The following is a 22,687-nucleotide window of genomic DNA, read 5'->3' as shown; positions in this document are numbered from 1 at the left end:
AGCTGTTACAAAAATTAACTTAATTCTTAAATTCACTAGGTGGCGTTACTCTTATGAACTCCACACTGACATCTATTGTAATACAAATAAATACTTACATCTTGTATTTTGTAAATAGTTTCCTTATGTGGGAATTTCTAAAAACAGCTACACTGTATATGTGATGTCTTTTTAAAAAAATATTAGATATAATGGAAGTAAAATAAAAACAGGCTTTGTTTAAGCAAAAGTAAAGTCATAACTGTGAGGTGGCAGAACTTTTAAGCACTTTTATATTGTTATTTCTCACAGAGGGAAGGCATTTATTTCACTCATAATAGAAAGCTGACATTCTTTATCGATTATGTAAGTTATGGCAGGTGTAGTAAAAGTAGGTAAATACAATAAAGCTCTAACACTCTACGTACTATGTTAACAAGCAATGTTTCCTTTGTTTCGTTGCAAAGCTTTTAGATAGAAAGTAACTCCATATTTTAAATAGCCACAATGATGATTTATTTCTAAAATTAAAAGGTCTATAAAATCTACCCTTCTCAAAAGCACCATGTTTCACCAAAATCCTCTGAAGCTGTGATAATATATATTATAGAAATAAACCAAAAAAAGAAGTGTCATATCAAAAATGCATTTAAAAATTATCTAAAGTGAATTAAAAGAAGGAGAAAACTCTCAGAATTGCCATCAATTTACTAATACTCCGAACCCTTAGAAGTTTAATTGGAGTTTATCATCTTTTTAACAAAGAGACTTTTCATATTTAACCAGTGACCCCAAAGAGGATGTGGACCCACACCAACAGCTGTGCATTACCAGAACTTTACAAATGTGATGAAAACAAAGAAAAGGAAATCCACAGCAGTGACTAACCACACTGTACATTCAAAACAATGACCACACTGAAAATCATTAAAGAGGCAGTCTGTTTACTTAGGTTTGGAACAATAGATGACATTTAACACCAACTTCTTTAACCCCTCTTTTGTTTACCTGCAAATAATCCTTAAAACAGTAGAGTAACAGGAATAATATTAATAATTGCCATTTAGAACGAAAAACAGACAGCCAGACCAACTGTGAGTCAAAGACCATTGAGGGATATCTGGAAGCATTTCTACACGTGCCGTGCGTGTATTCTGTATTCTCAAGCATACACTTAAGAAAAAAATTCAAAAATAGTGGATGAGAGTTTGACAAAAGTTAATGATTAGATTCTTTTATAGAGAAAAATGTCACTTATACAACAGGAAAAAAAGAGTTACCAAGGAGTTAAACACTAATTTTGAACATACTTATGTCTTGGCTTCCTTAAACTTACAAACTGCCAACAGATGTTTTTTTTTTCTTTTTTTCATGTATTCCAATTTGCCAAGTTTTAACTTGGAATACATTTGTACAACTAAAGTCAGAGTGATTTAATTAGAGAAAGTTGGGCACAAAAAGCAAGGCAATAAGATACATATCTTTCCTCATCTCAACATAAACAAATTAGACTGAACTTTGATGGAACTGCCAGCAGAAACTTTCATTGTACTGACAGGAGGAAAACTCTCAGCAGCTGCACACATCTGCGAGGCGGTCAGACAGATGCTGCGGCCCCACGGAGGTGGATCCCAGCACAAAACTGGGTCCTGTGTTCCCAGAACTGAATGGAGTTGCTACCTTCGACAGACTTCCCAGACACTTGACAGAATGCCAAACCGACCCATCAGCTGTCACTGCCAGCCACAATTTAACTATTCTTGAACAACCAGCAGAAAAACCACCAAAGTATCCAACTAAAAGTTGCATCCACTGACTCTGACAAAAGAGCCTTTCTCGTTTGAACCCTGTGATGTGTCATTGAGCCCGGTAACTAGAGACTTCACGTATCACGTTGCCAAGTGGCTACTAAGAACTGTGCACATATTTGTGCCCAGGAAAGGAATGAAAAGGGAACTTCGAAATCCTCAATGGCCGGCCACTGACAATGCTGTATTTCAAGAAGGGAAGGATCTCCTACCTGGAGCCCTCTTCGTCTTAGAATGCTGGACTCATCCATTTCCCCCTCCGCTTTCTCTGAGCCTCTCACAACAGTCTAGCCATGCTGTGCTACCTCTACTTCGGCACGCTAATTCAGAGCCGGCAGCTGCTAAGCACTTACATCACGCTCTCGCTGATTGGAGCCCGCAGTCAGCTGGTCCCGCTTAGTTATTCACTCCAGCAACTTCGGAGATCACGAATGCTTGCAGTTCGGAGGGAGAGCGCAGCAAGTGGGCTCAGGCACCTTAATGCATGCGTTTATCCAGGCGGAGGAGGCTCTTGCTCTCAGACAGGAAATTGTGGGATCCCTGTTTTCTTCTTCACAATGCTGGCTCTGGCATTCCCGGCGACCAGTAAATGGCTTTTGGCAGTGGCTTCAGCTCAAGCCCCTTCTGAGCAACTATGAGGTCAAAGAGGCTAAGTAAATCAGTGGTGACGGACACCTCTGTAAAAGGCAGCCACTGACTGGGACGGTGAGAAACTAGGGCACAGCTGGTCAGTCAAGCAGCACCACCATGCCTGGCGCACTCAGGTCTTCTGATGGCATCAGAGAAAAAACGTAGCAGAGCGCACGCACGCACACACACACACACACACACACGCTGCCTGAAAACCTGAAAACAGAGGGCTCAGGGTGGTCGCTCTCCAGCCACAGGAGAACACTTGACACCTCCCAGCGTGAAAGCCAATTCATTTACATAAATATTTCACCAGTCAGTGCCTAGCCCAAAGATAGAAACATTTTAGATTTTAATTTCCCTTGTGATAACAACTTAGTTCTGTGGATACCTGACCAAAATGTGAAAAGGGAGAAGAAATTCTAAGAGCCATCATTAGGTGGAATATTAACCTATTTATAGTCTATAAGCCGCTAAAAAAAAAAAAAATTCCCATCATGTGCAATTTCACAGTCTGTTTCAGCTTGTTTACTCCGCTCATCCTCATCTTATTTCAATTCAAAGCAACCAAGAGATGAATATTAAGTTTTCATTACTGGCCTGGCACAGGAGTGACAATATATGATACTACCAATTTATAATAAATTATTCCCCCTTGATTTCCATTCTAAAGATATTTAAATTGAGAGAATTGTTTGGTCTGAGAGGCAGATACTAGGACTATCTGCGGTTTGTCTGGGAATCACCTCCTCCTTCAGTCTATTCACTAGACAAAGTCATTTTCTTGAAAGAAAGATAGTCAGCAAGAAGACATAATTTAAAAAAAAATCAGTAATTCCTGGATTTTACCTAGTCCAAATATCTAGTGATTTCTAAATGTGGGGGTGGGGAGGAAAGTGTCTAATGGTTCCTTACTCCTCCACCTACTATTATACCAGCTTTTTGTTTCTTTCTGGCTGTCAACACACTATTAGGCTTGATATCAATTGATTAGATTACGTCATTAAAAATAGCTCAGGGATTTATGAATCTAACCACTGAGGAAAATTGATTGCATTTTATGTTCCCTAATGGTCTTCGCTATATCTCCGGACACAAAGAGAAAATTTGTCAAGAAATGCCATCACTAGCAGAGGCATCAGCAGAGAAGGGTGTCCGTGTACTGTACAACTTAGACATGCTCCTTTGATACCACGTAAGGGAGAAAACTCCAGAGTCTTTAGTTCTCTCTCATGTGGAGAAGTCATGTCATCTCTAAAAGCAAAGAAACAGCACCAATGTGGTCATCGCTCAAGCCGAAATGTACCAACAAATTCAAGCACAAACAGTTGTTTTAAAAAGACTTTTTAAAGCTCTACGTTTTTGTTTAAAGGGAAAGACCAAAAAAAAAAAAAAAAAAGAAGAAGAAGAAGAAGAAGAAAAGAAATGAAACCAAAAATTGTAAGGGCAAGGAGGGAGAGTTGGGCTTGCTATCCGCAGGCAACCTGCAAAGCTGGTGATCCCTGTCCTTGACAGGCCCGCCTGTACTTTAATCTTTTCCTAAAGAAAGAAGACCTTTCTCTTCAATGAAAACAAAAGCAATGACAGTTGTTGCCATTTCTCCCTCAAGTCATCCTCCCGAGAGAAAAGCGTAAACAGTTCCCTGAATTTGAAGTGTTGTTTCAGACAAAGAGCCTTGGCAGCAGGTCAGAATATATTTACCAACTTAGAGTGTCATTGTTATCTGTGTACAGAGGTGTAACGAAGTCCTAAATTATTTTAGGGAAAAAAAAACACCTTGACCAAAGAAGCTGAACTTTGAAAAGCCAAAGCCAAGCACAAGTGTACTTGTGGGCTGAGGACAGTGATCTTAACTGAGCGGGTCCTTTTTGAAAAAGTGGGGTCCAATGGAGAATATCAAGTTCTCAGTAAAGAGAAGATTTTCCCCTTGAAATAAAGATCACAGGTTTCCAGAAGAAAAGAAAAAAAAAAAAAAGTATTAGTATCTTTTCTGTGACCAATGGAGTAGGCTAGTTGGAAGTGCTATCAGAAGACATTTCAAGGACATGCTGTAAAAAGTCAGGTGACATGTATCCCAGATAAGTGGACTCTAGGCATCGTAGGCACTTGGCAGCTAGAGTTGTTTAGTGGGTGGGAGGACTAAAAAGGAATTTGGCTAAGGGTGAAACGTATGTTTCTTAACAAAGGAATATTTTGAGATAAAAACCTAGGTTAGTATTCAACCGTTAACTAAGCCTACGATGAGGATTATGACCATTGCACCATCAAATCTGGTATGAAAAAATATCGATTACCTGTCAAAATGGATCACTTTGAGAAGTGATACACATACATTTTAAAGAAATAAAACCAGCCAGAGGCAAAAACATTTGGGACAAAAATGAAAGGCTGCTAAAAAATAACATCGAGCAATAATGGCTTAGCGGAGGGAATAGTAAAAGGAAAACTGCTACATTTACCCTTTGCTATATTTTTTTCTCATCAAGATAAGCCATGTGTTAAAATGTAATAAAAACTTCAAATGATGACACTACTCGCAGGTAATTAGGGTCTAGCCTAATTTCCATTAATAAACTCATTTTTCCTGCCATTTTATACCTTCATGGACTATGTTCACAATCTTGTAAGTCAATTCACAAAGCACCAACCTGAATGTATAGTCAAATAAAATCTGGTAGGCTTTCTTATTACTTGTACTCTAAAGCCAGTGGCTTCATGGTACTTGATTTTTAAAAAAAACTTATTTGTATGGATAACAGCACGTGCTGACTCTGTGGTGGGCATAACCACAGAGCATTACTTCACAGAATACGCAAACGCTATGGGCCCTGTAACAAGGCTCACATTTAATTTTACTCCTTATTACAATAAATGGCTCATGGAAACAAAAACACCACCAAACTCTAACAGAAACTCAGGGGAGGGGTGGGAAGCATTGGTTTGCGTACATTTTCACAAGGGGGTAGATTTTGTCCACAGTAATGTCCTTTGGCACAAGGATACAGGTTTGTCACCTGATTGACATGCTCAGATATTTTTCAGACATATGGAAACAAGTTACCTTTCTTCACTAGTTCCACACTGGTTACTCTGAAGTAAAGGTACCATCTGTTTCTACCCACTTTTTAGCAACTGAATATTCACTGGGGGAATGTCTGGGAGGAACACTGTGAGGAATTTTGTAAAAACCAAAGATGGTGGGTGTTTCCAAGCTTAACCATGCCCACTGGACGCCACCAGCCTAATCCCACTCCCTGCCTGCAGCTCTTAGCCTTCGGCTCCTGGATCACTTATCCAGAAGCCAAGGGAGGTGAAGTGTGAGGGGAGTGGGAGGACCATTTCCTGGTGGAGGAGGAGGTTTCTACCTCCGCGGCAGCCAGAGGAAGAAGAGTCAGAAAAGTACCTCTGTAACTTGTCCACAAGTCAGAGTTCTCAGCGTGCTCAGAATGTGATTTCTAGAACCATCACCACAATTGGTGGTGGGATGTCCCCTTAATGTTTTCCTCTGTATGTGTGGCAGCTATCACTGCTTCTTAGCAGGACAAACAGCTACAGACTGCATTAACTACCGTATCCTGTTTTTAGACAATAGACCAAAGGGTTCATATGTCTCTATTTATGTTCATTTCCAAGGAAAGCCAATATGGCCAAGTGGATAAATCCCTCGATTCATTCACTGATTACTCTTTCCACTCCTATGGTGAATGCCAGTGCCTAGCGAGTGTGCTGTAGGTTAGAAAGGTAATAGAAAAGTCATAGAAAGTTACACAGGAGAAACAAACCATTCATGAGAATGTCTCCAGCATCCAGTTCCGTGAATACAGTCGCACCTCTGTGTCAATTTAAGAGCTGGCCACAGACAAGTTATGGGTGTGGCCTCTACTTTCTTCTTGACTGTCTCTGGGCCTCGAGGGGCTCCATTCGGAGTTTGAACAACTCTTCATCCTCCTGGCTCCAAAGCTATATGGCTCTACGTATAACATATTTATGTATAATGAAGTGAATTCCATAAACCCGAGGGCACCATGCTAGTTGCTGTGCCAGGCATGACACACATCCCCATTAACCTATGGGGTTTTGGCAGCTCTGGATTTTCTAGTCTGATACTCTTCATCTTTTCCGGAGTTTACCAGGGAAAGGCCCCCCCTGGAAATTATTCTTTCCTTTCAGGTGAGATGACTCAGGGCAAGGCTGCTCACCCTGTTCTGAGCTGTGCTAAGAAGAAGAAAGGCAGGGGAAATTCCAACCTGGACTTCTCCCTTCATTTTCCGTAAGTCATGACTCTCCAGCATCCTTTGAAGAAAGTATCCTGTACTGACAGCCAGTGCCCGGTCAGGTTCTGCAGAGGAGAAACCCTGGCAGTTTGGGGAAAGATCCTTTACTCCCCCGAGCTTTAGTTTCTCCTGTGTAAAATGAAGGTATTGCTATGGGCTCAGAATCAGGAGGCTGCAAAGAGGAGGAGGCCACCTCCTGGGAAACTGGGAAATTGGGCCCACTGAGCTCACCGTAAGAGCAGCCCCTACCACTCACTCTGGACACCTGGTCCTTCTCTCCTGACCCCAAAGCCGTGTCTCCAAACTACCCTCCCTCCTCCAGGCCGTCACCATCCCAAGCATGTGCTTCCCGCGCCACTCAGCCCTCTTCCTGGTTTCCAGGCTCCTTCGCCCTGCCCAGGGACATCGAGAGGCTGAAGGCAGGGCTGAGCTTCCAGCAGACCCTCCACATCACCCCTCTCCCAAGTCAGGAAGCTGCGTTCTGACCCCAGGGACATGCTGAAGCACGGGGCCAAACTCCATAATACAACCCTCGTGTTCACTCCAAGAATAATTTAAATACTTGGCTAAGGTTGACACCCATCTTCATTCCTAGTACTACTACTGTAGTGTCACAGTATCACTAGCCAATGTTATTATGTGTAATCTTTAGAAATATTTACTATTTATCCAAGTAACACACAAGTGAACCAGATACTGATCACCAGTGTCATCAATGCTCAAAAGTAAAAAAGACACCTGGAAATAGGTTCCATTCTATTTAAAGTCCCAGGAGATATGATACTCAGGGAAAAAAACACGGAAACCATAAATTACCTTGTCCGATATTTTTTAAATAGTTATTTGAAATTTTAAAATCAAGTTCTCATCTCTAAGGACAAAAAGGTTAAGAAATAGCCATTCTTATTGTATGTGCCTCTTTCTCACCAAAGAAGAAAAATTTTAAATCTGTCAGGAAGGAGACTAAAACAAAGGGCAGGCTGCCTTCCCGGGAAAGATGAAATTTTTCCAACTCAAAAAGAAAAGAGAAGATCTGACACCTTCCCACCAACAATACACCAAAGCCTGAATTTATCCAAAGAGTAGCATATTCTAAAACACGTTCCATTTAGCAAAAATTGCAGGTGGGGTCAGTAGCAAGCATATGCCTATAAAATATGCTGCATCCCACGCTTCCTGCATCTAGCTCCATTTTCCATCGTGCCTGTAATCCTGAAGACTTTTTAAATGTAGGCAATCGGTGATTTCTACGATGCAACATGCATGATTCCGTGTAAGGCTTTTCACAAGAAAGCTATATTGTATTGACGGTGGCATCATCTTTTTTTATCTAATTATTTCTGGCATATTAGCCATCAAATCACTACTGACAATATGACAGGAATCATGGTATTGAAAAACTTACATCCTAGGAGGAAATAATAAAATATAAATCACATACATAATTTTCTTTTGAACATTTTAACAATGACACCCTCATATACATATGAAATATAGCAGACTATCCTCATAAACGCTCTAACATCAATCACAGCAGGAAAATATTCTCTACTTTGCGAACACACGGATCCAACAAAATATAGCATTTCTAATAAAACAGGGTAATACAACTTCATTTTTTGCGTACGAGAGCATTTATGAAAGCCTGACAATTAGAAATAGCTCCCATATTTTCTTTTCAATTATGTCCCTTCATCTCTAAATGATACACAGCTAACCCTGGGACCATGCGCTCATATATTAGCAAACCCCTATATTTCATATTAACATACAGATCAAGATGGGAGTAAATGAGTGAAGTTATGTTGGCAGTGCTGCCACTATAGGATGCCGACCAACTACATGAACTTTAGAAACAAGTATGTCAGTATGTGTGTGTATACAAAGGGTGCTAAAAAAATATATGTACATTTTAAGAAGGGAAAAAACTGTATTAAAATTGTAATACTCAATATGTGTTGATAACAAAAGATGAATACAAGTCGTGTATACATTTTTTTTGGCACCCCCAGCATGTACGATAAAACCCTTGGCATCTATGAAGCATTTTATGAGCTTCTTAAACAGAGATGCCTTTCTAAAATTATTCCTAAAGTGATGAGATATACCTAGAGATAAAACATGAAGAAAGGTTATGATTTTAAATTTTGAACTCTATCCTCTATATTCCAAGTATAGCTACTAAATCAGAGATTATAAAAGCACTTTCAGGCTATACATGAATTAATTTTTTTTTTTTTAATCCTACACAAGAAGCTAAATTCTATGTTAAATGTGTTGTTACCTAGGTAAATGTCTCAAAAAAAGTAAACACAAGGTAAAAAAATAATCTGGAAAATCTTCTAAGGAGAAAAACCAAGCAAGTCACCTTGAAATTAAAACCTGATTGACCAAACACAGCATGCTAAACAAAACTGAGATGGGATTCCACATGTGAAGTAATCACACATTCTTTCTATGACCGTAGGTGTATATTGTGGCATGCATCACAATATAGATCTAAAGAGCCTTGTGCAAGCTGACTGTTTTAAACCCTACTATTATGTCCAGAGCCTTATTCTACCTGAAGGCACCAGGTTAGATTAACTCTGAGGTTTGAGCTGAGAACACACATAGCCAAGTGCTTTTGGTGCCTCTACTACACACACAGAGGAGCCAAATAGGTCTGAGCGTTATATATATAAAGGATTAAAAAAATATTTTTAAAAAAATGACTAGGTTTCTTTCAGGTAAGCATGCAGAAGTCAGATGTTCCCCCTGAATCCTGTTTGTCATTCCACTACTCCCCACATTTGGTTGGACTTTCTTTCCATCATCCTGCACTAACATGTCATCCGATTCAGAAGTGAGTAGAAATGGGGCTGCTGCCTGCAATTCATTCTCAGCTCACGGAGAGTAAGTATTCCTTAGGACTCTGTCATATAACACAGGAAGCAGTGTGGGTCCCACTTCTCTGTGATATTAACCCTGTCTTCTAGCTTCCCCTAATTGTACTCTTCAAAGAAACACAAAATGTGCTCTGGAATCTACCTCGTTAATCCTCATCAGTGTCTTGTGAAGTGGAAAGGGAAGAGACTGGTATAATTTGCCAACAAGGAAAGTGAGGCAATGAGATTAAAAGAAGAGCCCAAGGTCATGAAAATAGTAAAAAGGCAGAGCTAACAAAAGAATTCAGGCTTCTCAGGCTGGGACCCAGCACCCAGACAGCAGCCATGTTCTAAAATCCCACCCCTTCCTCTTATATTTTCATCATCCATCCTACCACAACTCTAATAGCAATTCAAGGGCAAGGGCTGCCCACAAAACTTTCAAATAGACACATAAACAAATAAAAACCCAAGTGTGTGCGTATCCACACATATACGTATATGCATATAGAGAGAGAAATAGAAGCATTGAATGAAGGTCAGACCAAGGATATTTACTTATGAGAAGTCACATTAAGCACTTCCTGAAGATACAATATTTATATCTATTTACCTCAGCAAGAAGATGTTGAAAACACAGTGCTAAAATTACAACTTCACAGACTGTATACAAATCTGTGTTTTGGTTTTGGTTTTTAGTGGCAAAGTTTCTCTCTATACTATAAGAACATACAGTCACACATTAATACTCAAAATACCATATGATTCTGTGGGTCAGATTATGTATTTATAGTCCATTGCTCTTCTCTAAGACTTCTCCCTTTTTCCTTTCTCCATCTCTTAGCTCAAGAAAAACAAACACTTGTCTATCTTAATATTTTAAAAATATAAATGTAATAGATGTCTATAGGAGAGTATCTGGAATATACAGTAACACTATAAAGGCATATGTAATTTTAATGAACAATGATTTATCACGATTATTTTTTCAAAGCACCAAAATATATATGCACTTTTATACAAATAGGACCTGGCAATTTTTATTAAAAGCTGTCTTTAAAATGCTCTTAAAGTAAAACTAACTGATGGCTTTCTTTAACTGAACTCAATATACAATCATCTCCCCCCCAAAACATGACAGTATGTGTTTTAAAACTTTGACCCTAGCAACTGATTTAATTTCTTAGATTTAATTTCTCCCTAGTTCACATGAAAATGCAGCAGGGACTCTAGCACGTCATCCTTAAAAATAAAGGACATCTATCTTAAGTTTTACAGACTGATATAAAGTCACTATTTTCTATCTGAAATCCCCAGCTCATTCATTTATATTCATTAATCTTAACGATATCATTAATGCACAATGTGTTTCAAAGAAACTAATTGTATTTTGCTAGAATCAAACATTAACAATTATGTATCCCATTATCACCTAATAAAATAAAATAAAAATTTAAAAGTCCCCGACACGTCAGTGAATATTTTGATATGGTAACTGATTTTCATTTTTAAAGCTACAATAAATTGAGCAGATTATCATCAATTAGGTAAATTAATATTCTTTAAGTAAGGCAACAGGGAACTATTCCGTTGGAAATTGACAACACTTTACACTCACTTGTTTGAGCTTTATTGAACACAGACGAAGTCCCCTTTGTCCCCTTATCTAAAGCTGCCTTTTGTGACTGAAGCTAATACCATACAACAGAATACATTCCTCTTTAATTTTATATACTTATCATTGCTTTGGGAAAAGACAGGAGATTAGAAAATCTATACTCTTCAAGTAAAGGAGAAATACCTACCTGAGCAGTAAAAATACCTGAATCAAAAGTGTGTGAATCAATTTGTTTAAATCATTGTATTAATAAAATATATATATTTATATATATATATATATATTTTATCCCCTTCATTCAAAAACCAGTCGCTAAACATCTACTATGAGTCAGTCATTAGGATGGATGTTGAGAATAGAAAAAAGACTCAGTCCCACCCGAATTCAGTCATGGGATCCCAAGACACGAAAATAAATAAACAATTGCAGGGCGAAGGGTGGAGACACAGACACAAACACTCAAGGTGCTGTTGCTGCACAAGTACACAGGGAGGATGACCTCAGAAGGGCGGGTGGAGAATAAAGGAGGCTTTGGAAGAAGAGGTAAGTGGTGGCTCCCATATTATCTGCACGTTAGAATTATCTGCACGGGAAGGTCTTTTTTACAAATTAAAAAAACTAAAATCAGACCCAGGGCAGTTAAGTCACAATCTCTGGGGGTGGGCCCCAGACACCAGTAATTTCTGAAGCTCCCCAGTTGATTCCACTGGGCAGACAAGTTTGGGAACCACTGGTCAAAAGGGTATCGGAATACTAAGTGGGTTAATCGTGGCGACCTCCTTACTACAGAGTTTCTGTAATCTTCCCTGTAAGTGATTAGTATATAACTTGAGAAAAGAGCTGGAAGGAAGAGAGGTGATGAGAAATAATAAGGCAAAGAAAGGACTGACTCTTGTGACCATAAAAGAACATGACTTTAATCTCTTTTCACCAAAGACTAGCATTTTCACGGAAAGACAGGGCACTTTTTGTACAGTCTTCCCCTGAAATTGAAGTTCAGTGAACCGGATAAGTCCTATCTGTCTTGGCCTTACTAAACACATTACATGACTCAATTATTAAAAGCAAACAGGATCCTTCTTCATCTTGTCCTTTGTGAGGTTTATCCAATACCACCCGAACTCTGGTGATGATTTCATACCTCACCTGACAACCCTGAACGCCTGTCACCACTCTCCTGTGAGACAGCAGGAAAGGACATTTGTGAGGAGCACATTAATTGTACTCTTTAACTGTCCTTTAAAGAAAACTAGATACAATAGGATGTGTGTATACTGACTGTTTTAGCTACAAAATTAATAGAGTAAATATGATTCCATTTTGTAAAACAATATACAGAGATCCCTTACCCTAAGCCCCATCAGGGAAAATACAGAGTTCTTTAAGGAAAAAAATATAACGAAATTCTAATACTTTACTGGAAGACGGGATTTTTTAAAACCTTTATTCATTAAGAAATAAATGCACATTTTAAAGACCCGTTATGAATTTCACTACTCAGCTTTTAGAGAGGATACTTGTATTAATAAGTGAGAATGTTGCTTCCTTTGCATGATTCCAAAAAGCATCTCTAACCATCTTTGAGTATAAGAACAATAACTAATACACTTTTAGCATGGAGTTACTGATTTAGTTGTGGTGGTGAATTGTACATGTAATAAGAGTTACTAATACTCATACATTCCAGCAACATGAAGTCTATTCCTTCAAGAAGTTACACTTAACATGTTCCACTAAAATGTTTTTAAAAGTTACTGGAAGGGATTTCTCCATCTCAAGCATTCACCATTTTCTGGACAAAATTCAAATATATAAATCTAGGATACCAAAACGTCTACCATATACTATTTTCTAAAACTCAAAAAGCTACAAAGATTAACAGCATTCTCTTTCTTGAAGCAGTAATCTGCAGCCCAAATGTCATGGGAAAAAAATCTCCATGTTAAAGAATAAAGCATTTTAATTTCAACTGGACATTAGCTTTTAAACAGTTCTTCCTGAAAGTTTTCTTAGGAGAGAATTAGTTTTAAATAGTCCAACTGTCCTTTTCTTTTTCCCCCCGTTGACTTGGTGAACAACGTTGCACACAAGAGCATACCTTTCTCTCACAGGCATTATGGATGGATACAACTTTTTAACAATTAAATTTATTGGGGTAACATTGATTTATAACATTATGTACGTTTCATCTTTTTAAGAATCATCAACATATTTCTATCGGCTGCAAATTAGATTTGCTGATGCGCCACCTACTGGACAAAATACCATTCGCATCAGTGCGCTTGTTTCCTTCTTCCAGCTTTCAAAACTCTTGATTCTCTGAGTTGATGGTGCTGAAGATCAGCGAAACTATTTTTCAGAGGAGCATAACCCAATCAGTAACAGAGTCTGTCCCATCAAGGTGCTGATGAATGATACTGAGGGGATTTGCCTCTGTTGCAAATCCATGGCTGCTCATCATCTTGATGAGGCGAAAAGGGAGGCAACCAAAGGTCATGAAAGGCCCACAAAAAGACACTGGTTGCCTGAGACCAGGATGAACGTGATCGTTTTCCTTGGAAGCTGATGATCTACCCAGAGGCTCACCCAGCACTGAGTACACAGAGTAATGGAGTCTTAGCTTTTTACAAATGCCGTGACGTCCGTGTGGTGTACAAACCATAAACAGACACTTTCATTTCATAGTTTGTTATTCGGCCAGGTAATATCACAAAACTCTGGAAATATCTGGAGAACCTCCTTCCCTGAGGTTCCAGAGGTAAGTGATATGAGATGGTGAAAAGTGCCAGGCAAATATTACCATTTCCATGTAAATTTGCCCCTGGAAACCCATCTTTCCTCTTAGCCCACATACGCATGGGCCTGGCATCAGCACAGGAAAGGTTTGACATGCCTCTCCTAAATTCCCAGGGGTGCTAGACAATAAGGTAATTAAAAGCAATTCTGTGAAATTCTGATTTTGTCTCCCCTTCAGACTGTTAGATTTGTACCTAACACTCCTTGCTTCACTGCTAAATACTGCTTGCCATGCACTCCTTTTCCTGTTAAAGACTGTCAGAAATGAAAATTCTAGGTTCAGAACTAGAACCACCCATTTCTTCCCGATGGGTGAAACATCTACCTAACGCCATTCAATGAGCAGTTTTATAAAGCTGACCGGCACCCACTTTGCCCACCTGGATGATTTATCAGTCACAACACACAGTAATGTTGCCAGGCTCAGAGACACTTTGTTCTTAAGCAGAACATGGAGGAAACACTTTCCTACATCTGTCCTTCCTTTAGGAAGGAGATATGGGCTAAACCCCACAAGAATGGCAACTGAGCAACTGGAATCTATTCTAGGTTCTTCCCTATAACTCTGATTGCCCTTGGAAAAGTCAGTGACTACATCATTTTCTTTAATTTGTCTTAATTTCCACAAGGGAGAAGGAAATATTTTTACCCTCCAATATTTTTTTTTGAAATTTTTCAAACCTGCAGAAAAGTTAAAAGAATACAACAATGAGTATGCTTATACTTTCCGCCTTGATTCACCACTTGTGAATGTTTCTCTATAATTTTTTTCCTGGAAATATTTGTGAAAATACAACGCAGACAAAAATGTATTTTCCAACTTCGTAGAAAAATCTTGAGATGAAAAGCTCCCTATAAGAAGGTGGTACGTGGTCAATAACTAGATAGTGAGCAAGATTTTCCAAGAATATTTTTATCAGGAATTAGACTTCTTTAAAAACTTAGAAACTGCAAAAATGTTCTCATGAATATTCTCCAGGAAATGCTTCCATCAGGACGGTCAGTGTCAGTTGAACCCTAGAACCATTCCATCTCAGAGCTGGAAATCATCTATTTCAAACCCTTCATTTTAGAGATGTGAAAACTGAGACCTAGGGATGCCACTTCCTATCACCACCCTCCTTTATCTGCTCTAAATAACACACGTCACTACACGAGAGTGGGCACTTCAGGAGGAAAATGAGAAAACAGGAAAGGTGCTAAAGGAAGGGAGTATGTGGAGGGAGCCGTGCATGACCAAGGGCAGCAGCTCCCAAACACTGACATTCACCACCAGCTGCACAGCCTCACCGCCCTTCAAGGGGAATGCAGGAGAACCTTCCATTCCCAAACTCTCAGAATTCCCCTTTCCACCCTCAGCCTTACATCCCTCTACTTAAAAGATCTGACGCTGCTTCACACATCATAAGCATATCTACTTTTCCTCTTTGTAGATTCTGCTGTTAATGTTTCTTCTGAGTAATTATTAAACCCGGGCTCTATTAGAGCAAAGATGTGATGAGGGCAAATCACGCATGTGGCTTTGCAAGATTACCACCTCTTTAAGCGAACATAGGCCAGGGCCCTCCTGAGGATACACAATGCAAGTTTTATGTTTCCTGAGCCAAGGTGCAAGGTTTTGTGTTAGAGACGGGATTTCCTCTGTTATTTTGGTCTTCTGCTCCAGGAATAGAAATCTGTTTTTTTTCCTCATAAAATTATAGATGGCCACTTTCAAAATCCCTGAATCAATAAGAATAATTCAGCAGTAGAATATTAATTTTCAGTAATACATCTCCTATCGATTGGTTCTTGGCATACTTCCTGGTCTCGTGTGGCTCCATGGTCAACTCGGCACCCACTGAATGTATTGTTATGATATTTATCGACGAGTCTAATGCAGAAGATCACACCATTATCCAACTGGCCCTCTCTGTCCTTTATTTTGCTCGTTGCTGTTCTCTGCCTCCTGACTCAAACACAGACCTAGACTGTGGATAAGAAGCAGTCTACAGTCAGCCATCAACGGCTACATTTGTAAAATTCAAGCCCTCCTGAACTCCTTTGCAAAATACTTTGATAAACTATACACCAGTACACAATTATGGTATTGATTCTTAAAGTCACCAGGTTCTCCATCAGTCCCTATTGCATCTGCAGCTATCTTTTTAATATCTTTTCTCCTTTCTTAGGAAAGGGTCCAAAAACCTGACAGGTACCATTATTTAAGAAGTGTGCAATGCCTTCATCATTTGAGTGTCACAGAATAGGTCTGTTTGTGCCTCTTAATGTATCCATTTGCCTCCTTTACAAACCACTGCATGAGGACCCAAGACAGGACTAAATTAAGATGTTGACCAGATTATGGTCACTTGACATGACTGACTACTAAAATGCTTAACACGTGTTAACCTACCCAGAATGTACTGCACGTTGTATCAAGACATCAGAAATAGTCTGAGGCTTCCCCAAGCCCTGATGTACATCCAGCTTACTTGAATAAACACAAGAAAGAGTGGCAAAGGAGGAGAGAGTGTGGAGAAACAAAGTACCTGTTTTTCAACATTTCCTGGGTCATTTTTCTCAGTTAAAGTTCAAACGTTTAGATGAGTCTGTATTTTAAGTGTTTCTGACTCTGAAAACATATCTAGATACCAAGAATAGAGCTTTTTTTTTTCTATTTTGCACTGCCAGCCTAAAATGCTACCATTAAAAAATAAAACCAGAGTTCTGAGACAGAGTAATATATTATCTTTCCCAATTCTCAAGAAACCAGGCAGCATGCAGCCATAAACCATGTACCCTTTGCCCCAGCCAGGTTGTGGTCCTCAGCAGCAGAGGCGAAGGGCAGCAGAGCATTACTGATAGCTCTCTGCAGCGCTCAGGAACCAACTGTCAGGGAGCTGGGGTGGGGGTGGGGAGGTACAGCACAGAGAGGCCAACATGAGCCACTTCAGTCTGGCAGATTCTCTGGGCCTCTGCCGGGCTCCTGTCCGTTCTTGGCCCTCCTCTATTCCAGAAATTCATCACCTGGAAAACCCTCAGTGATGTTTTTCCTGCAAACAGTTAGCAAGACAGAGGGAACAGACACACAGCTGTTCTGTAGAGCGATCACAGCATTCCCAGAACTTTTGCTGTCATAGGAAAGGCCTCCGGGGGATGCAGAAAAACCTTCTCATCCCCTTTGATACCTCTCTTTTCTTATCAAGTTCAGCAGTTTGTTTGGATTAAGATCTTTGCATAGAGCCAAAACCCTATCACAATCGTTAAAGAACTGTGAGGGTGGAGGTGGGGAAAGACAGGGATTGCAGAGCAGAGGAGAGAGCATCCTTTCTGGAATTACTGCCAGTGGTCTCAATCCCAGGAACATCAAAGGAGAAGACAGGCAGCCAGATGTACCACTTCTGGTGACAACTGATGCTTTGGTGGCAGTCCCAATTTATGATTTTGACCATGTTAACTGGCTATTTACATGTCCATCAAACCATTTCCTTTTGTTTCTGAGTATGCAGCTAGAATACTTTTCCCAGCCTCATTTTTAGTTGGTTGGGGTGACAAGACTGAGCTTAAGACAGCAGACTACAGGGTAGATGTGTGCCACTCTCTAAGATCTGACCAATTCATTAACACTTTCCATGCAGTCCTTCACCGTAAACTACTACTGTCTCCGTGTTAATACCCAGGGGGGCCTAGGCAGGGACATAACTTGCATGGCAGAACTTCTGTTAGCCTGAGTCCCTGAATGACTGCATGGAACAGAGCACATCTTTGCCACAATGACCTGTAGGTGAAGAAGAATAAACTTCTATTGTTTATTGAAATAAACAATAGCAAATTTCTAAGCCAATGAGAATTCCAACTGTATTTGTTATAATAGCTAGCATTTCTTTAATACAATGCAGTATACTCTAAGTCACCCTGATTACACACTGGAAGAAAACTTACCTCACCAACAACCACATAGCATCCTACAACTAAAAATAATCGTGTGCAAGCATTCTCACAGCACATGTCACCTGGGTCAGAGCTGCAGGGCTTTTAAACTAGTTTGAGAGGCCACCCCCTCAGGACTGGTCCAGCAATTTATATGGTGGTGTTTCCACATGATGAAATACTGTGCCACCATGAAAAGGGACACAGCAGAGCTGTATGTTCCGATCTGAGAGATCTTTACATCAAATTAAAAAGTGAGGTTCAAACAGTATATAAACATTTTAATAATATATATTTATGGAGACATATGTAATTTGTTTCTTCAACAACTAACAAGAAACAATTAGCAATAGGGTTACCTTTGGGAAGAGGGACAAGAAGCAGTTATGAATCAGTTTTTATTTTATACCTTTCTGTATTCTTAGAATTTTCTAATACTGCATTTTTATAATAATGTCACGGGATAGCAACACTGTGGGCTATTTAACTTTTTCTTTTTCATACATTCTTGTATTAAAAAATAATTACTGTTGACATGTAAATCAGCAGCACTGAAGGAAGGATCATATCAACGGAATGAATGAACTTCTTTTCCTTCCTCCTGGGCAGATTATCCCCTAAATGAGAACACTGTGAGATTGTTGTTGACCGATTGCCAATCATAACTATAAAGTTTCGAATTTGTATTGATGTATGTCACAAATGACCATGAGGCTCTCCTATTAATTTATTTGAAATCAGAGTTCCCGTATTTGTTTATTAGAAAAGTAACATGGCAAGAGCATTTCTGATATCAATTACCGACGAAATGTCTGAAAAGCCAGCTCTGTGTAAGTTCTCTCCCAGATCAATTAATATTCCTTTTCCTCTGCATCCAATGCTGTTTGTCGAAACGCCACATTTGGGGGTGGGGAGGGGAAGGCACTTTGGTTTCAAACTCTGGAGAAAGGCACCAAGAAAGAAAAACACAGGGTGACGGGGGAATATGCTGGCACATAAATGGGCTCTGGTGGGTTTATAGTTAGAAATGGTCTCTCCTTACCCTGGGAACACTTCTGGGTCTCATTTAAAAGATACCCTTCAGAAAAGGAGAACCCCTTCAACCGGCATGTTTCCCAATAAAGGATAAAACTCCATCTTACAATTCAGAGTCTGGCTCATCTCTTTTGCTTAGGTTTAATTTTCACAGCAATGCAGAAAAAGCTGACCCGGGGACAGAGGCACCACATCCAATGGAATGCAGATTCTCGCTGAGCTGTTGGATATTTTGTTTAAATCAACTGAACACAATTCCACCGGAACGCAGAAGTTAAGGCAGAGAGAATGTGTGTTTAAATATTCTGAGGTAAATGGTTTGTGCTACGGTTATCAGGCACCACGACCAAATGTAGGGCAAAGAGAAATGCTGTTAGTGTAAGCCTGGTTTCTGGGACTCCTTGTGTATGCTGGGTCTGACCTAGGACAACGAGGGACACAAAGACATGGCTCTCCTGGGCTTCCAAGAGTCCAAAGTTTCACAGGGGAACATACAGGTAAAAAACAACAACAAAAATCACAACTAGCTAAACATTCCAACAAAATCATATATATATACATATGGGCTCATACATACATATATATATATATATATATATGATTATGTTTTTAACATATATATATGTGTTTTTTTTTTAAAGCTAAACATTCTCTGGTACTTGATGGCGACTCTGAATTATCTTTATCTTTAAAGTATTTATAACCAGGAAACAACATAATTTATTTGATTTGGGGCTGTATATCTGACATCAGTGTTAAACCAAGTTGCTCAAAAATGAACCCAGAGCTTCACAAACCAGAAGCCTGCCAAGAACTAGGAGAACAGGGCCCAGCATTTAGCATTTCAGTTCCTACATCTTTCCAGCCGCTGTATCCACCAGCCCTCGTGAGCATTCCTCGAAAAAGAAAAAAAAATCACTAACAAGAAAACCCCAGGCTACATTTTAAAGCAATGTTCCTCACAACAAAACACTGGACAAAACACTACTGAATAATTCAATTCATGTCTCTGGTTCACCAGTTGGAGACTGTTGAAGAATCCAGAAAAAGAAAATATATTGGATATTCCCACTTCATGATTGTCTGCGGAGTTTAAAACACACTTGGAAACAGAAGAAAGGGCAAGGGGAGACATGCGTTGTAGAGACCAGGGCCACACGCTAAACATTATCCTTGGGACTACAATCAACTGTTCTTTTCGATTCTAGCCTCAAGGCAAGGGGAGGTAGATGCTGCCATCTAGAGATGTCTAGGGATATCGCCTTTGATATTAATGCAGCCGACACAAAAGGGCTGATGGCAGTGGAACTCGGAGGACTTCATTCTTAGGGCAGCAGCTGTCTGAGGGACACATTCTTTCAGGAATCAGGTCGCCCACTTGTTTGAGGAGAGGGCTTACAAGGAGGGAATGACCGACCAGGCATGGCGCCCTCAGCAACACCACTCCCAAGAAGAGAAGAATGCAAACTCTGTGATTGGAAAGATGGGCACAGGAATTAGGAGAATCAGAGGGAAGAGAGCACATGGATAAAAGAGGGGTAGCAAAGGTCAGACGGGCCACTGGGACAAAGGCTTAGCACCTGCTGAGATGAAGGAAATCCTTGAGTTCTACTGCCAGAATTATGAACTACAGGAGAGGAAAATGGGCAGAAAATAAAGCCAGAGGGTGAAATCAAAATCAGAAAGGTAATCAGCCCGAGGCTGGCATCTTGGAGAAAACAAGAGATGTGAACAATGAAAAATGCATATGTGCTGTCGCAAGTTACTGGGATGCACTAAAGAAAAAGAAAACCTACACGTAGAGAAAAGATGTTAAGAACGGTTGTGTATTGTGCATAATTTTTATCCCTACCTTTAAGAAAATTTTCTAAATTTCCTGTGGGAATGTGCCACCTTATGATAGAAAAATAAACAACTTTTTAAAACACTGAAGTTACCTAATCCTGAATTTCCCAACTGATCAACTGGACCTTAGATTCCTGGGACAGATAACTAAATCGAGTTCTACCATATCAAAAATGTAGTTTCATTGCCCTTGTATGTATCGGATTCCCAGCCTTTCCCTCTTAATGAAGAGCTTTCAGCACTGACAGGCTCAGAGGATGGTCATAATTCAGACGCAAGTTTGTCACATCTTTTTCAGTCTTGTGGGATAGGCTAACGGCTGAGGACTAAAGTGAGAACTGTTGCCACCAGCAACTTTGGCCGCATCTAGTTAATTTCCTATCAAATTCAGATTTGTTTAAAATGCCAGACAAGTGGGGACCACTCAATCCCGCTCAAGCCTCTCCCTCCTCTAACAGGAAGAGGAATGCAAGGGTTGTCAGTCTTGATGGATGAGGGAAATTATTTCTTGTATGCTGTCAGTACCCATCCCCCTTTGTGCACGGCCTTCTCGTCAGCACAAGAGGCAGAGGATGTTCGGAATAACTCAGAATAAAGACAGTCTGGGAAAACAGCTTATGCCAGCAAAGGGGTGCCATGATTAACTTTTCACTTCTCCTTCTGGTGGCTCTTGTGACACTGCCACCAAGAGAAAGTTTCCACAGCAGAGGACATCTCGACAGCTAGCATGGCAGTTGGTGGCATTTATGATTTCACAACTGCACACAATTAGGAAGACCAGTCACCCCTTTCATGAAATCAAAGCAGTAGCCCCTGCAATTGGCAAAGGAGGCAAAACTCCACATGTAGAGGGAATGCTGGACCTCATCATTCCAACTCCTGTCCCTGAAAATATGCCCAGCCTTTGGAGACCTGCCAGCAGGCTCAGTTTCCTAGGCTGGTGACTGCAGTGATCAGTGAGTCCTGCTCCAGGGAACAGCAAGGTCCAGGATGATGTGTCTCATAACCCCACGAGAACTTTCCATGTTAAAGCTCAGGTGAATGGTGTTTCAATGCTGCACAATGCACAGGCCAGAGGATGAATGTGGAAACCTGACAAAAGAAGAAACGGTTTCTCTCCTCACTGATGACCCAAAAGAACTAGCGTTTTTAAAAAGTAGCGTATATTTAATATTTTCACAAGGGATGATTTTTTTTCTCTCTCACTGGTTTTCAAAGTAAGGAAGCTATTTCGAGAGATAGAAAAATATTAAAATGAGGGGCAGTCTTTTATATGTAATTGAAGATAAATTTAACAAGAAGATTTTTCTCTAGTGGCCCTACTAGATGTTAAAAGCATCAAGAAACTGTAAGAATTAGATTTTAAAACATAAATACAGAAACACAAATCAAAGGAACAGACAGAGTCAAGAAATAAACCCATAATGCACTTTATATATACATTAAAAGTGGTATTATAGATCAGGGGGAAAGAGAAGTTGTTCAGTAATCGTGCTGGAATAACTGGCGAGCCATGTGGAAAAAAAAATAAATAAACTGAACTGTTCTTTTACTCCTTAACAAAAATAAATTCCAAATAGATCAGAGATTTAAACAATAAAAATTAACGCATAAAGATATGACAAGAAAATATGAGATAATATTGTTAGAATATGAGAAGGAAAAATACTTTTCTAAGCATGTCAGGAAATCCAAACACCATTCAAAATTAATGAAATAGACAAACCTCTGGCAAAACTGATCAAGAAGAGAGAGAGAGAGAGAGAGAGAGAGAGAGAGAGAAGACACGACGACAATATTTTTAAAATGGGAAAGGAATCAAAACTGCAGATACCACACTCAAATATAATTTTCAAACTTAGATTAAATAAACAAATTCACACATTACAAAATACAAAACTGACTCAAGAAGAAATTAAAAAT

At 39.6% G+C, this 22,687-nt stretch overlaps 1 protein-coding gene and 1 pseudogene across 6 annotated transcripts in view; one reads left to right on the top strand and one right to left on the bottom strand.

Annotated features, from left to right (window-relative positions):
• The window catches only part of MAST4 (microtubule associated serine/threonine kinase family member 4), a 390,562-nt gene that overhangs the window by 316,298 nt on the left and 51,577 nt on the right, over positions 1 to 22,687 (bottom strand). The window contains exon 1 of one of the 6 annotated variants that reach the window (XM_033110325.1): positions 2,000 to 2,106. The exons of 4 other annotated variants lie outside the window; for them this stretch is intronic. In XM_033110325.1, coding sequence (XP_032966216.1) covers positions 2,000 to 2,038 — 39 coding nt within the window. In that variant the 5' untranslated portion in view covers positions 2,039 to 2,106. Of the gene's footprint in view, positions 1 to 1,999; positions 2,107 to 22,687 lie in introns of those variants that run through there. One more of the 6 variants, XM_033110327.1, reaches the window with a different exon arrangement.
• The window catches only part of LOC117025062 (60S ribosomal protein L12-like), a 39,928-nt pseudogene continuing 19,321 nt past the window's right edge, over positions 2,081 to 22,687 (top strand).

Source organism: Rhinolophus ferrumequinum, chromosome 7 (genome assembly GCF_004115265.2).
Source record: "Rhinolophus ferrumequinum isolate MPI-CBG mRhiFer1 chromosome 7, mRhiFer1_v1.p, whole genome shotgun sequence".
In the NCBI taxonomy this organism is placed as follows: domain Eukaryota; kingdom Metazoa; phylum Chordata; class Mammalia; order Chiroptera; family Rhinolophidae; genus Rhinolophus; species Rhinolophus ferrumequinum.
The sequence above is the reverse complement of the archived record's forward strand: the minus strand, read 5'-3'. Positions and strand labels throughout refer to the sequence as shown.